The sequence below is a fragment of the Schistocerca piceifrons genome, chromosome 3, assembly GCF_021461385.2.
Source record: "Schistocerca piceifrons isolate TAMUIC-IGC-003096 chromosome 3, iqSchPice1.1, whole genome shotgun sequence".
In the NCBI taxonomy this organism is placed as follows: Eukaryota; Metazoa; Arthropoda; class Insecta; order Orthoptera; family Acrididae; genus Schistocerca; species Schistocerca piceifrons.
This window is the reverse complement of record NC_060140.1, coordinates 114,508,548-114,525,195: the sequence shown is the minus strand read 5'-3', so window position 1 is coordinate 114,525,195 and position 16,648 is coordinate 114,508,548. Positions and strand designations below refer to the sequence as shown.

The 16,648-nt window shown below is 37.4% G+C and overlaps 1 protein-coding gene across 1 annotated transcript in view; it reads left to right on the top strand.

The window, feature by feature from the left end:
* Positions 1 to 9,741, top strand: part of LOC124789271 (calcium/calmodulin-dependent protein kinase cmkB-like) — a 370,210-nt gene extending 360,469 nt beyond the window's left edge. The window contains exon 7 of the mRNA XM_047256576.1: positions 6,923 to 9,741. Within this exon, the coding sequence (XP_047112532.1) occupies positions 6,923 to 8,054 (1,132 nt within the window). The 3' untranslated portion in view covers positions 8,055 to 9,741. The remainder of the gene's footprint in view (positions 1 to 6,922) is intronic.
* Positions 9,742 to 16,648: the final 6,907 nt, after the last annotated feature.

Sequence of the window (16,648 nt, the reverse complement as noted above, 5' to 3'; positions counted from 1 at the left end):
TATACCATCACTTTACTCTTTTGGCTGGTGCATATAGTTTACTTCTTCTGATTCTCCATACAAGAAAACAATACTTACATCAGACTGCATCAGATGCATCTTCTTATCTGCAACAACACTTAACATTGAGCAAATTATTCACAGCTTAGCTACTGAACTGAAAATTTCATTATAACCTAAACCATAGCATTGATTAAACCCTTTGATGACAAACCTTGCTATGTATTTCTCAACACCCCCATCTGGATTAGTCTTTATATGAAAAACCTACTTACTGGGTATGGCTGTTGCTCTTTTTGGTAGCACAGTTAATTCCCAAACCACATTATCTTGTAATGACTCCATTTCATTTTCCATAGACTGTTTCCAGTGAGCACTTTCTATACTAAATACTAAGAATTCATCAATGTTGAATAATTTTGCTTTTGATAGGGGTGGGATGAAAAGTTGCTCTTACTGTTACCAGAACTGTCCTCTTGACTCTTTGATTTGTGACGTTTCTTTGTTCCAGTTGTTCTCTTCTATAATTTCTTGAGAAGCATAATTTCCGTATTTATTTTGCTCAACATTCTGTAATGGTAATTTGACTTGTCCTTCACAACTTCCAGGTCTTTTTGGCCTTTTTCTGCTGAGAATGGCTTTGGTTTCCTGTTTCACCCAAATTCTGCAATGCCCATCTCAATCGTATCCCAACAGATATGCATGACATATTTCTTTACATTTTCTATTGTTTTTTAGAACCCATTATACATAAATATTTTATTCTAGGTTTCTTACCCATCCACGGTGTTACTCAGGATTCTTACCCATTTGCAACTTGAAAGGACTAATACCTTCCACAGGTGACTTCGTAGTTCAATTTGCAGACACTTCAACCAACTCTGCCACATGGCTACAGAGAAATCAGCCTTTTTATATTTCATGCCAATTCAGCTGTAGTTCACTTCTAACACTCACTTCCAAGATTTTGTTTTTGTGTGTAGGGTGCTGCTAGCCTCTGAGTAACACCTGGTATATCCTTAACGGTCTATCAAATTCTCCGTTGTTGTCACTTACTGGCTCTTTGACTGTTGAAGAAAGTGTTTCAATGTGTCCTTAACTTCAGATGCTTATCGTATGAAACAGCAATACTGAAATTACATGTAGCTGTTCTGAACACAACCGTATATTTCTTCTTTAGAAAAGATTCATTATCCCCTTACCATATTGATTTTTTGGGAGTTATGTTCCAAAAAATATTTTTTATTAATGAAAACATCCTATAATGAATAACATTACATATAGACATATAAAGACAGCTTATAAAGCTCAAAATAATGAGTTATAAACTTTGAAGATCATAAATAATAAAGTCCCGAGTTTACTTGTGCAGTAGACTTTTACTGAAATATTGTGAAACTTGAAATCACTTTTTGGTTTCTGTGCAGCTGTGAAGTCTAACCATGTTTTTCATAACAGGTCTGTGTATGTACATCTTGAAGGAGCTGGCTGATGCACAGTTGATATTTTTGTCTTGTACCACTTGTGAGCACTAGTCACTCAAATGATGAACTATTGTTACTTTCAGTCTCTAATGAAGTAACATCACACCCTTCTTCACTTTCTGAGCCACTAAATTCAGTGTCAAATGCAGGATTACTATAGCCATCCTTTTTTGAAAGCTTTGCATAAACAATAATATAGGAGAGAGCCTGAAAGTGTGAGTTTTGTTGTCGAGTATCTAATGCTGCACACAGCGCAGACAATAATATCTGTTGTCTTCTTTCTCTAACTAATTGGCAAATGATGTGCTTTGCTGTAAATGCATGGCTCACAAAATATCTTTTCCAAGGGAACACTTGCCGCTGTACAAGAAATGTATTCTTAGTTGTGACTATGAACAACCATCAGCTGTAATCAGGAGCGCCACCAATGAACGTTTTTGCCAGACTGGGACTTGAACCAGCACAATTTGCAACCAGACACAAACTTCCATATGTCATCAACCATGTGTTTACAACCTGCATTTGAACATCCATTATATATATTTCCATACAGGAGAGATGTTTTACTTCAAAGTCGCTCACCCGGTGTCGGCAGATAAATATGGTACTGCAGTGCCTGTATTATTCCAAAATATGATGCAAAGTTCCTTTGGACATTCATGCATTTTCAAAGGAACAGACACTGGGGTGGCTAAAACCTTTATGAAATACAAGAAATGTATTTGCAGTTGTGAGTATGGACAACCATAATGGAGTGAAGACGGTAAAAATTTGTGCTGGACCGGGACTCGAACCCGGATATCCCGCTCATTGTGAGCATTTGCCTCACCATGTGGCTATCTGAGCATGACTCAAGGCCAGACCCAAACTTCCATATGTCATCAACCGGTAAGGCGTCCGCTCGTGATAAGCGGGAAATCTGGGTTTGAGACCTGTTGCGGCACAAATTTTCATTGTCGTCATTCCGTTATACAGCTGATGGTCGTCCACATTCGCAACTGCAAATAGATTTCTTGCACATCCTAATGGCTGTAGCCTCCACAGTGCCTGCATGCATGCCCAAAGGAACTTTGCATTGTAATTAGAAATAACACAGGCACTGCAGTATTGTACTTAATCATTTTTTTCCGTTTCTAACATTTTGACATGTCTCTTCCAATGTCATCATCTTCCATGATACAGCTGCAATAATGGATTCTCTTCAGTTGTGTTTACTAGGACAGTTTATTTGGGCAAAGTGGGTTGAATGTCTGTCTTGTACAATATTTTGAAAGGCTCCTGTGTTCCATGCAACACCAGTCCATCACCAATGTTAATCCAGCATTGTCTTGTTGATGACTTAAATTCACTTTTAGGATTCTGACCATGAGAAAGTATCAGTGAAAACAAGTTAATATAGAACCATTAAACATGCCGTAAATCCAACAGCATCATAGCCTATAGATGATAACCTAATATTGCCCCTTCCCACTGCCATTAAAGGTTCTTTTCAGCTGCCTCCACACTGTGTGGCCTGTCAAGTCTTAGAAAGTCTTTAAGATAATTTGAACAGTTGGTTACATGTCTTATAGTACTGTAGTTGACCCACCAAGATGCTTTATCTGCTTCAACTGAACAGACTTTTTCACAGATAGATATCAGCACAGCAGTAGCATTTTCACAGCTATCATAACTTCTGTTTAGATTGTATGGTGGTTTTCCATGAGAAATCCACTTTCTCCAACCCTTCACCCAATGATCCTTTTTTTGACAGTTATTGCAAATGTCACCCTTCCGTTACTCCTCCATAAAGAATTTGCCTTTCCCATTTTGTTTCCCTTTCCTCATATTTACCATTAATTCTTCTTTTGGTGTTTTATACTACTTTTAGTGTTTTGTCAATGTTCAAATTCTTCATATAATTCTCTTGAAACCTATGTAACTGGACTGTTACTTCGTCAGATGTGCTCTTTTATTGTGTGTGTTAGTAACACCCAATTTGGCTGATACATATTGAACTCATCTAGCAAAATTTACAACATTTTACAAACTAACATGAGATATAGCAAACCATTTATGTTTTTACTTGAAGTTCATTGTGTAACTTGTTCCATAATCTGTTAAGTCTTACTGTGTGGCTTGAAACATCTTCACCTGGTATCCAATTAAAGAAGATAATGTCTGTACAAATTTTAAGCAACTGAGCCTTGGATGTGGCTTGAAATTACTGTTTTAAGGTATCCATGTAGCACTTTTGATACACTTCACCACTGTTTGCATTTGTTATCATACACATTTATGAACTGTTTGCCTTACGATAAAAATCACACTCTTCTTTGTGCTTGTTGACAAATATTTCTTTTGCACCTTCTTCCAGTGGCTGAGGTTGTACTAATCTCTTGTCAGTTACATGCATTGTAAGAGGTATGCCCTGAAAATAAGTACTGTTTTATGGAAAAACTAATAAAAACATTTTCAAACTAAATTTTATTTTTACTACAAAGAGCATTTCTTAAACTATTTTTCTACATAGTTGCCACCATTATTGAGACATTCGTCATAGCACGAAACCAACTTTTCTATGCTGTCCTCATAGGAAGATGCAGCCAGTGAAGACAGCCAGTGCTGAACACTACTTTTTTTTGCGTCATTTTCTGCTTGTTGAGTTCTTTCCCAGGGGTGAGACCATCAGTGTGGTATGATACTGTGAAACACTGAGAAAACGTTGGCATTCAATTTGAAACAAAAGGTGTGGAATGCTCGATCAAGGCATTATGTTGCAGATCCCTGTTCCACTGGTGTCACTCAAAACCTTATTCAGCAACTTGGTTGGGAGCAGTTTGATCACTCACCTTACAGCCCCAATTCTGCAGCTTCTGACTTCCACTTGTTCCTGAACTTGTGGCACTATTTTGAAGGATAACATTCTGACAGTAATGACATCATGGGCAGCATCTTTCTATGAAGAGAGCGTAGAAAAATTGCTTTCCTGCTATGACAAAGGTCTAAACAATGGTGACAACTATGCAGAAAGATAGTTCAAGAAACGCTCATTCTTGTAAATATAAATTTTGATTAAAAATAGTTTTTATGAGTGTTTTTCCCAAAAAGTTACTTCCTTTCTGGATGTGCCTTGTACTTTCATGGTAATCTCATAAGTGTCCTATTTTTATTTCTCATATTTTCCAGTCAGCTTCTCCAATTAGTTGTTCTAAGTACAGTTTTCTCTGACAGATCCATTTCTGCAGAACTTTTATCTCAGTATACAGTATATGATTAGAATGCAATTTTTGAATACAAAAATTTTAACTTAAAACTCGGTTGTTGATAGCGATAACTTGAAAACACAACGGACTGTACTCTAAACTCAGTTGACAGCACTACAACCTTAACTGCTTACTATATTTGCTAGCATACTTAAAAGTTCTCTTTTCCACACTTAATTACACTTCCATGATTCAGAACAACATCCTCCAAAACAGTTACTTGCAACTGAGCCCATAACCTGTTAAATTTAATATTTTACTTGCAGTTTGCAAGTTAACTGTTTTGCGAACTTTTATTCTCGATCATTCAGTGTTCTAAACACTTGTACCCAATAAACTGGAATGCTTTCCTTAGCATTAAGTGCTACCAACCTTGCTTAGTGCTTAATTAAAATAAAAATACATTTAGAAATGTAACATAAAGTGGTTCTGTAACTCAGCAAGATTTAAGTGGATTACTTCTAGAAGCTAACAGAGCATAAATTTTACCAGCTGCAACCTTCAATGTTTATACTTGAATAAACATACGGAGGAGTGTGTTGGAAATACAGTATTGTTTAGTAAAATTAACTGAAGCTTTCAGTGAATTAGTGCCGAGTGATCCTTTATACGACAACTTTGGTTAATTATTGCCAAATGATGCGTCATCTCATAATCTGAATTTTCATGTCCTGCAGGATATTTTACTAAATTTATGTACTTATCACACACCTTATAAAGTACTTTGCACAAAGAAATAGTGCTCAAGTGCTCATTTGTTTAGTCATGTATTCAGTAAAAGACACCAATACAAAAATGCTGAATTGCGCAATACGTACAAAGTTGAATATGGTTTGTTATATCCTAGCTTCTAAACTTGCCTTCTTGTTCAGAGAGCACACACACGAATACTGTTGCCTTTGTTCCTAAAACTGCAGCCCAATACTGGTATGCATATTATCTGGGTAGTTACATGGAAAATAATTCTGGGTAAATTTGCACATCTCTGTTTCCACTTACAAAGAAGTAAGGTCACTGCATAATGGGAGACCAAAGTTCCCATACTTCTGAGTCTGAGTGCCAGGGCTAAAATCAGCATTCCTGCACAGCAGACTACACTCCTCCTGACAAATTCTTCAGTGTTGTTGTACAAGATATCAGAAAGTACACCTGATGAATATTTGCTGCTAATTTTTGTGCAGCAGTATTTCCTGTTTAAGAATTGCTCATGTCAGATGAGATTTTTTATTTTATACACCTTTTTTTATTACCTTCCCTGTTTGAAGCTTGTAATATAGGCAACTACAAGCTTGTCAGACCAGGTTATGTGAACTGTCTTCATGAGTTCTCTCTCCAACATATCCTGTCTCTTGGCTCTCTATAGTCATTGCTATTTACATTTCCTGTGTTGTTGCTTGTAAAGCCAGTATCGCTTCCCCTTTATGTTCCGTTTGGAAATGTTGTACTGGAGGGATGACCCTGTTAAGTCAATGTAAGAGTTCAAATTTCTCCAGTGTTATTGTCATTGCTATTTTGCATGTTGTGTTTGTATGTGGGAGAAGCTAATATGTCTCAAGAGTTTTTTCAGTATGTACACTCTAGTAATTTTATCAGTACATCAGCTGTATTATTAGACACATCACATTGAATCAAACAAAAAATGATTTGGTAGGCTACCAACTGCATCACACACACACACACACACACACACACACACACACACACACACACACACACACACACTACATTACGCGACAGCTTATTTATTAAGTTTTATCCTAACACACTCTCTATTGTCCAAAATACGCTGTACATGTACAATTATTTGTCTATCAAATCTCATTTGCTGGGGGGAAAAATGTTCCTGATAAAGGCACGAAAGTAGCAAGTTTTGAATAAAATACTAAAATACAGATACAATACTTAAAAAAGAAATAAATAAGGTTTATGGGCAGAATACAAGTATATGCCGACAGTTAGTTACCTCCATTCATTAATTGTCAGGTACAAAAGTACACTTTATTCCTAACAAAAGTAATAATTTGATTGCTGAACTGAGGAGCAGGAAATTGACATAATACAATAAAAAATTTCTTGTTAGAATTCATGCTCTTAACTTTTTGATTATTTACATATTTAGTTATGAGTGTGTAGGATGAGTGCTATATTTCAATTGATTCATTCTGTATTTTCCTTTTGTTGCTTCTTTTGCAGACGGAGACTGTCTACTCAAGATTGCCTTGCTCATCCCTGGCTGTGTGGTGCTTTCATCCATCCATCTGGTGGTGATGAGAGGTTGATTGTCGCCACCAGGACTGATGGAAATGATAGTGAATTGCTGCACAATGGCGAAGTGAAATATAAGAGGTGCTGTAGTGAAATACATTTCACAGAGCAAAGTGAAATGATGGAACAAAATGGACACTCTTACGAGCATGAAACACTACAGTCCACTGCTTCCTCTAAATTAGAAGGAGACGATGAAGTTAGGGATAGAGAATGTAAAGAAGCTGATGAAACACAAGTGAACCAAACTGGAGTCCAGTGTCATGAATGTGGTAATGGTATCAAGAATGAGGATCAGTTTGGAGTAATTCTTTCCAATGGTGTGGTCCATGAAAAAGACTGTAATGGTGAGATTGCCAGATCGGACTGTGTTGATGGCACTAAACAAGTAGAATGTAGTGAAGAAGTAGAATGCAACGGCTGTCATAATGTAGGTGAAATAAACGAAGCTAATAGTAGTAGTAGTAGTAGAGAACTAACAAACTATAATGGTACGACAGATGTAGGAAACTTAGTTCATCTTAAAGGAAGCAGTGGAGTTTCAGGATGTGATTTGTTTGTACACAACAAAGTTATAAGTAATGGTCTGCATCCAGAAACCACTAAAGGATCTTCAGAGGTGTCAAAAAACTGTGACGAGAGAGAGGTTTGTGAGAAACATGTGAATGGCTTCAGAAAAAATGACGACATAGTTGATGTAAATTTGTTTGTGGGACTGAGAAATACTGTGAAAGGATGTACAAAATCTGTTCCTGGACTGAATATAGAAGATGAATTGTATGTAAGAGGAACAAAAGAGCACAATGGAGATGTGGGAAACTCCAATGAAATAGAGATCGATGAAGAGGGTTTACCAGTAAAGCGCTCGAAGAACTGCTGTCGGCGGTCCTCATACCCTGTTTCGTCGTGTGCTTCGTGTGCCCAGTGCAAAGAGCAGTGCTGCCACCTACATCCCACACCTACCACAGACATCCTGAATCATATAGGAAGGCAACATCGAATTACCAGTATTTCGAGTCCTCCAGTTGAAATAACCGTGGACAGGGGAATCACTTGTTGAAACCGAAACATGCAGCCCCATTATTTGTGTATTTAGCAGTGCGTCAAGTGCAACAGACTCGCTGGCCGAGATTTGCTTTTGATGGTGCAGATAAAGTGAGAGTTCTGTGTAGCATGCTTGCATAGCACATGCTTAATTTTACTGAATGTGTGTGAAAACTATTTAGATTGTATGAGAGAGAATGTGTTGTATGAATGTCCCAAACAAATGTGTGATATTGTCACAATATATAGCCCCAAAACAAATTTTTCCAAAGCACAAGTGAATGGCCATTGTTGAAATACATCAGTTCGAAAGATAATTTGTGTCCATTTATTTATCAACATTTATTTATCATCAGCAGACCACTAAAATTACTTCATGGTCTTCAAAACTCTTACTACTCAATATTCACCGTTTCTCACCATGGCTGTAAAGTTGGTCGTTGCCCTGACATTCCCTCCTCTATTTTTGTTTGTACTCTTTCTTTTGTAATCGCAGAATGAGCTACTTACTGACAGCAGTGTATCTGTCAAGGATGTATGGGAATTCCTCCCATAAAATGACTATAATACTGTTTTTATGAATTTGTGACTTTAGTTTATATTAGATGACAGCACAGTGCTGTTATTTATTGCATATAGAAAGAAATGCAATGTGAAACTGTGGCATGAAATATTTATTTCATCTATAGAGGTCGAAGTGAAATAATATCTGGATTTATCAGCTTGTCTGCCTCCAGTACAAATATAATGAGCACAAATTTAATATTTTGTTATTGACCTGTTACATCTTGGGGTTTGCTGCTGGAGAGAGGTAGAGAGAATTACATCATATTCAGTACGTACCTCAGCCAAAAAGGTGTTTTTCTTTAAAGCACGTTGTAAAGATGATTAATTTCGAACACTAGGTATGAAAGGCATTTAAATTGTCTTAGTTAATTCAGTAAACTGAACATGTAATAATAATCAATTAAAACATACATATACAAGTAAAATGTAGTTTGTGTTTCTGGATTTATTCTGTACTGAAAGAAAAGTTTTTATATTTTTTCATATCTCTTAAATTAAGCCAAGGATAATCGCTGGTTGATAAGCTTCTGTGCCGTCATCGTAATAGAGGGAACATGAAAAGCCATTTTCTGACAGTGGACATGTACTCTATTTTATTTCTTTAGAAGCTGGAGTGGATTAATTTGTTGTTGTTTAACTGAAAGACTACAGTTACATGGTGACATGGACAGCTTTATTTCACAATTGAAGTCTGGTATACATTTTCATTTGCCTTTGTATCTTCTTGTATTCTGTCACTTTGAAATAATTTTATTTTTTGTAGTATTTGTGCAGTCATTTGAAATTTGTTTTGTTTTTATTGTATAAATATATTGGCTGTGTTTTGTGACATAGTTGGTGATAATATTTTCTTGTACAAGAATTTTCATTGGTTTACTGCAGATATTTCATTTTGCTTACCTATGTTTTACAGTAGTCTAATGCAAAAAAAGTCAGTCTTCAGTCAATGATTAAATGTAGTTTATTCCATGTTGTAAATATGCTCAGTTGTTGGGTTACTTCTGTACACCTAAGGCCAAAGATAGACATAAGGTAATTTTATTTTGTCTAAATCGTTCTTATTTCTAAAAGGTGTTTCTTTACATTTTTCTGTGTAACAGTATCTTGCAATAAATGCAATCATTGTTTTGTTGGAATTTTTATATGTTTATTCTCAAGAAGTGCACACATTTTATACAACATAATTGCGTAACTCTGCGAATTTTTTGCAGCCAAGTTTACCCGACACAGATGATGTCATGGAACATTTTGACAGACAACAATAACTTTTAATGTATATACATGGATATAGATAATGAAGTAAGAAATAAACAGGAAAAAATCTCAGCTGGAATAACAGTAATATAAAGTAGGATATTGCTACTCACCACATATAGGAAGCATAGAGCAGCCGACAGGCATATTTAAAAGCAGCCTAAGCTGTCAGACAGAGTTATTCTCTGGAAAAAAGGACGGAAAAACCACACACACACACACACACACACACACACACACACACACACACACACACACACCCAGAGCCCCTGTCATCTCTGGGTGCTAAGACCCGACAAGCCAGGCTGACACCCAATGACACCTCTGTGTGGTGAGCAGCAATCTTTCCTGCTTTGATACTGTTGAAGTGAAAACTAAAATTGTTAACAAAAGTGACAGAAGCACTTGGAGAAAGAAATTTTATCTCTCTGGACTGAAAGATTTTTCTCTCTACTCCAATCATCATTCATTCACTTTTCATAGTTTGGCTAAGTCATTCCTAGACCTAAGAATGTTTAGGTGCCAGGAAGCGACAAGACCAGCAGTTGTATTTACCAGATTATAAGACAAAGTTTTTGCCAAATTTGTCAGTCAGAAAATGTGGGGTAATCGTACATTCGCAGATTAAACTGTTGCTGCTGAGGCCAATGTGTTTAAATTGTTTAAAAGATAATATTTAACATTTACAGATGGAGCTTTGGCTGTTGAGGTTTTATGCAAATTTATTTTGAACAATTCCGAAGAGTTAGGGGATATCAAACAATACTTGCATTTGAAAATAGGCTCGAGATCTGTTGATACACCAAAGCTCTCGATACAGTATCGACCTTGCTCGAACAATCTTGTGACATTTGCCCCTAGGTGCTAGTGCAATGGATATGTGAGAAATTAAGAACAAAGTCATTATAACAAGCTAATGCTCTGCTTAAAAAATTGTCAAATTTGTCAAACACAGTAGGAAATAACATTCAATTCCATCAGCTTACCAACTTTTATTGTATTTGAACAGGTTTGCAACAAAAGTTCTGAGGTAAAGATTTTGTCCTTCAAAAGCCATTACTTGATTCTGAACCCAAGTTAATATTTTATTTGGTTATGAAAAACTAATGATTCATCAAGTGGTTTGCAAATGAGAAATTTTGTCACTAAACATGTATTAGAATACCAGGAAAATCATTACCAACTTTGAGACAGCTTTAGAACAAGATGATAACATCCAGATGAAACGAGAAGGAAAATTAATCTAGACTGAAATATCTAGTAAACGAAATAAATTGTATTACACTGACTATAATTATTGTTGTGAGAATACCCATTGTGGAGACAGTACAAACAGACGTCACTAGATTGCAGGGTGAGTGAAAATCCAAGAATTGGACTGAATAGTGATGTGATCTTTTATTTGTGTATTACAAGGGGCGTTCAAAATGTTTTGCCCAGTCGTCTCTAATTTGTTGTTGTTTTTTTTTTTTGTTTTTTGCAAGAGGAGAATGAAATTTTTTGTGAACATACGTGGAACATTTAGCTATTCAGTGTAGCCTCCATCAGCTGTGGCACATCTGGCTCAACGTTCTTTCCAAGATGTAAATGCATTTTGATAAAATTCTAGGAATTGACTTTTAAATCATCCCTTGACACATGAAATGTTTTACCACGCAGGTGGGCCTTCAGACGTAAAAATCAGACAGAGCCAAGTCTGACTGTAGGGAGGATGAAGAACAATTTTCCAACCCATTTTCCTGATTTTTCTCCTGCATCATAAGGGCGTTATGGTTTGAAGCTGTGGTCTGTGGGTCTTGATGGCAATGACGAACAGCAACAGTCCCGGTTGATTGTGGAGCCAGGTTCCAAAAAGTTAATGAAAATGACACCACACTGATCCTAGAAGAAGGAGGCCATCACCTTTCGGCCTGCTGTTTGTGAAAGTCTTGGTTTCTTCTTCCAATAGGAACCCAGATAATGCCACTCCATGGATTGGGTTTTGCTCTCATGTTTGGACAAAAATAAGCATGTTTCTTCCTGGGTAATGACACTGTCAAAACACTGTTTCCACTCTTCAGTAAAGGTCTTCATCAGACCCTCACACACATTCTTCCTCTTCATTTTCATTTTTTTTGCTGATAATCTAGGCACCCAATGTGCACAGATTTTCCTGTACTCTAATGGCTGTACCAGTGATACCACACCACCCAATAATAAACGAGTCACTTCAGCAAGATGTCATGTCATTACACATCTGTCATTTGTATGATGTGGTCAATGGTCTCCTTATTCACATCACTCACTGCCGTTGATGGTCTACCACATCGTGGATTGGGGGTGTGTCAGCTTCTGGTTCTACAAAGCCAATTAGAGAGCAGCAGGCAGACAATATGTTTGGTAGCAATAGAGACTGTAACACTCTCATGTCAATAGAGAAGCGAAATCCGCTATATGTATGGGTGGAAATCAAGTGTGTACTTAAGTCCCACAATAATCACAACCTCAGAAATTGCAACGTATCCAGAAGAAACAGCCAAATATTTGTGACAGCTGTCCTGTTAGGTGTGGTGGTGTTGGTGATACTACAGACAACAGGCTAAATAAACAAAATAGACAGTGAAGATAAAAATTAATGCAAATAATTTCTTTTTGTTTATTTTATTTCTCCTTGTGTTATCAAAATATAGACAACTAGTAAATGGTGTAAATTTAGAGTAGGTGTAATGTTAACATTTTAGACAGATCACTTTCAATGATAAAAGTTGGCAATCTTTATTAGTCACAATATGTTGAAAAATAAATTTTTCTTAATGAGCGTTTTAAAAGTGGGGGGGGGGGGGGGTCTGGGGGGGTCTTATATTCAGGATTGTCTTATACTTGGGTTAATACGGTATATTAAAAGGGAGGTTATGTGATGATGATGCTAAAATGTGCCAGTTTCAAATGCAAAATGTTATACTAAGAGTATATATGGACAAAACACAGTATACTGCAAAAAATAATTGATGCACTGTAAACAAATTGCTAACACAAGGATTTACAATGGGGAAGTGTTGGACCAAATTAACAGTGTTCATTTAGGTGTTTGCGTCTGTGATCACTCTGCAAATCTTCTGCATTAACAGACATAAGAGGTAAGTATTTTGGCTTGAAACGATACCCTGATTTTGGTTTTTTTGCAATGTTTTCCACATTATGGCTTTAAGCAAGCTAATGAGATTACTGATGTTATGACGACCAGGTACTTCAAGCAGTTTTCAAGTAATTCAATAACACACCATCAGATTTACCTTTCTGTTCATGGCCGTTTATTGTTTCTAGTTGCATGTATCATGATCAGACTGTATATTATTTACATCTACATAGATACTCCGCAAGCCACTGTTTGGTATGTGGTGTGGAGGGTACCTTGTACCCGCTATTAGTCATTTCCTTTCCTGTTACACTCACAAATAGTCAGGGAAAAACTGTCTATATACCTCCGTACGAGCCCCAAAGTTTTTTATCTTCATGGTCATTATGTGAAATGTACATTGACTGCAGTATAATTGTTCTGCAGTCAGCTTCAAATGCTGGTTCTCTAAATTTTCTCAGTAGTGTTCCCTGAAAAGATGATTGCCTTAACTTCAGGGATTCCATTTCCAAAACCTAAGTTGATTATGTGGTTTCATGTGGTGTTATTCTAGCAAAGCCAACCAGTACCATTAAAAGATAGTGGAGACCTTAAATAGTTCCTTCTTAGGCACATTTTCTTCAGGCTTCGAAGACTTGAATATTTTGTCTTTATTGCCACCAAGCGAAGTGGCGCAATGGTTGGCATGCTGGACTCGCATTCAGGACGACAATGGTCCAAACCCACGCCTGGGATTCTTGATTTAGGTTTTTTGTGATTTCTGTACATTGCACCAGGGCAATGCTGGGATTGTTCCTTTGAAAGGGCACGGGCGACTTCCTTCCCCACTCTTACCTAATCCGATGGGACTGATGACCTTGCTGTTTGGTCCCCTCCCCCAAATCAATCAATCAATCAACCAACCAACCAACCAATCAATCTCTCATGCCCTCCAGAGCTTGGCTCTGGAAGATCAGGTGTTGTGTAATTTCATCCTCCTCATCATTTTTACTTCGTCTACACTTAGGAGCTTCTTCCTTTGTACCCATCATGTGTAGGTGTTTCTTAAACTTCCCAAGGCCAGGCATGTGTCGTAACATGAGTTGTCTGTCTCTTGTTCAAACCTATGATTACAGAACTTCTCTCGAAACATGGCTTCAGCATCAAGAGGTTGCCATGTTTTTGTTCCAGTCATGTAAGTGCAGTTGTTGTGCCTGTCCTGATCAGTCTATCTGCTTGTTCACTGCCATTTATTTATTTAAATGTCGAGTTCTGTAGGACCAAATTGAGGAGCAAATTTCCTAGGTCATGGAACCTGTCAGTATGTGAAATTACAGCATAAAAGCAATAACAGATAAAAATGAAATGTTTATGTACCCAAAAAGGCAAGCCATAAGTACATGCAATCAATGATATAACGTAAGAATCAGCTTAATTTTTGAAGGAATTCCTCAACAGAATAGAAGAAGTAACCCACGAGGAAATTCTTCAGTTTTGATTTGAAAGTACGTGGATTACTGCTAAGATTTTTAAATTCTTGTGGTAGCTTATTGAAAATGGATGCAGCAGTATACTACCCACCTTTTTGCGCAAGAGTTATGAAAGTCCAATCCAAGTGCAGGTTGGATTTCTGCTGAGCATTAACTGAGTGAAAGATGCTCATTCTTGGGAATAAGCTGATATTGTTAACAAGAAACGACAGTAAAGAATATATATATTGAGAGGCCAATGTCAAAATACCTAGACTGGTGAACAGGCGTTGACAAGGGGTCCGTGAACTTACATCACTTATTGCCTGAACTGCCCGTTTCTGAGTAAAAAATATCCTTTAGAATGGGAAGAGCTACTGCAAAATATAATACCATATGACATAAGTGAATGAAAATAAGCAAAGTAGACTAATTTTTGTGTTGAACAATCACTTACTTCAGATAGCGTTCGAATAGTAAAAATGGCAGCATTGAGACTTTGAACAAGATCCTGAACTTGGTCTTTCCATGACAGTTTACTATCTATCTGAACACCCAGAAATTGGAACTGTTCAGTGTCACTAATCATATGCCCGTTCTGTGAAATTAAAATGTCGGATTTTGTTGTATTGGGTGTTAGAAACTGTAAAAACTGTGTCTTTCCGTGATTTAGTGTTAGTTTATTTTCTAAAAGTCATGACCTTACCTCATGACCTGCACTATTTGAAACCGAGCCAATGTTGCACACAATATCCTTTACTACCAAGCTAGTGTCATCAGCAAACAGAAATATTTTACAGTTACCCATAATATTATAGGGCATATCATTTATATAAATAAGGAACAGGAGTGGCCCCAACACCGATTCCTGGTGCACCTTCCATTTGACTGTACCCCATGCAGACCCTACATCACAGCCATTCGCAACACTGTGAATAATTCCTAAATGACTAAGGACTCGCAGCAGGTTTACCCTCTTGCTATTCCCTCGTCTCGCATGGATATTCTGCAACCAGTTTTGATCTCATTCCAGGGGCTAATGTAGATTTCAGAGCTGCTTGGCTGACTGAATGTATGTAGATGCTACAATCTTTGCAGTATCTACGCAAATTTTCCTCTGCAAACACTCTGATGGTAGTGGATATTTCCACCTGGAATATGATGGCTTGCTTCCTAGAGAGATGCCTTAGTCCAAGCTGGACCCATATGGTCCAACCCTAGCACCGCCTGTTTTCCACCCATCAGTAAGTGAGACTCACCTGAAATGGCATAATTTGTTGGTACTTCCACTGCCCCCTTCTTCCAACTGTTTGACTGAAGGACAGCTGGAAGTTATTTTGTGGTCAGCCGGCGTTTCTCACATCATTTCTGTATTTACAACACTCACTATATTCGTATGTGATGCTAGATATCCTAATGGAATCCAGTTATTTCTAGATTTTAACCTGTACATCCCTGCCACTGCCTCCATTACACAAAAGTGTAACGTGGGCATGCCCAGCAGCGTCTCCATCCCAGCAGTGGGTGTGCTGCTAATTGCACCTGTTATGGCTGAGCAGGACAATATCTGCACCTTGCCAAGCTGCTTGGCAGTCACCTTCTGCTCTACTTTATTCTACCATACTGTAGCCCCATAAATTATCATAGGTCTTATTACAGTGGTGCATATCCAGTACATACTCCTGCGATTTATCTTCTAGTGTGCATAAATATATGCTTATAAAAATACCTTTTGGCTTGGAATGTATGTTCTTTATAGTAGTGGTCCATGTTAGTTTTGCCATCCAGTGTTGCCCGTAGATAAGTGTTCTGTTGAGGAGCTTGAGTTTTCAGTATGCATGCTCGATATGCTTTCCAATGAATGGTAATACAATAGTTTTCGTGGGACTGACCCTTAAATCCTGTGCCTTGCACCATTTTTGCACAGTGTTCAGTGCACATTGTGCATTGTTCTAACACTACTGGCAAATTTGTCAATTACTACTGTAACTAGATTGTCTGCATATCCTGGGCAAAAGTAGCCTTCATTATTTAACTCATCAGTGAATTCATTGACCTCTGCATTCCACAGGAGTGAAGACATAAGCCCTCTCTGGTGGTATTGATCACCATTTTCTCTTTCATAATGGTGACTTCTACCTTTCTTCTAATTATCATGATCTTATGGTGGTCTCAGTGTCATGCTCTTCTCAACTCTAAACGGGGATTTGAAGGTCATATTTCTGA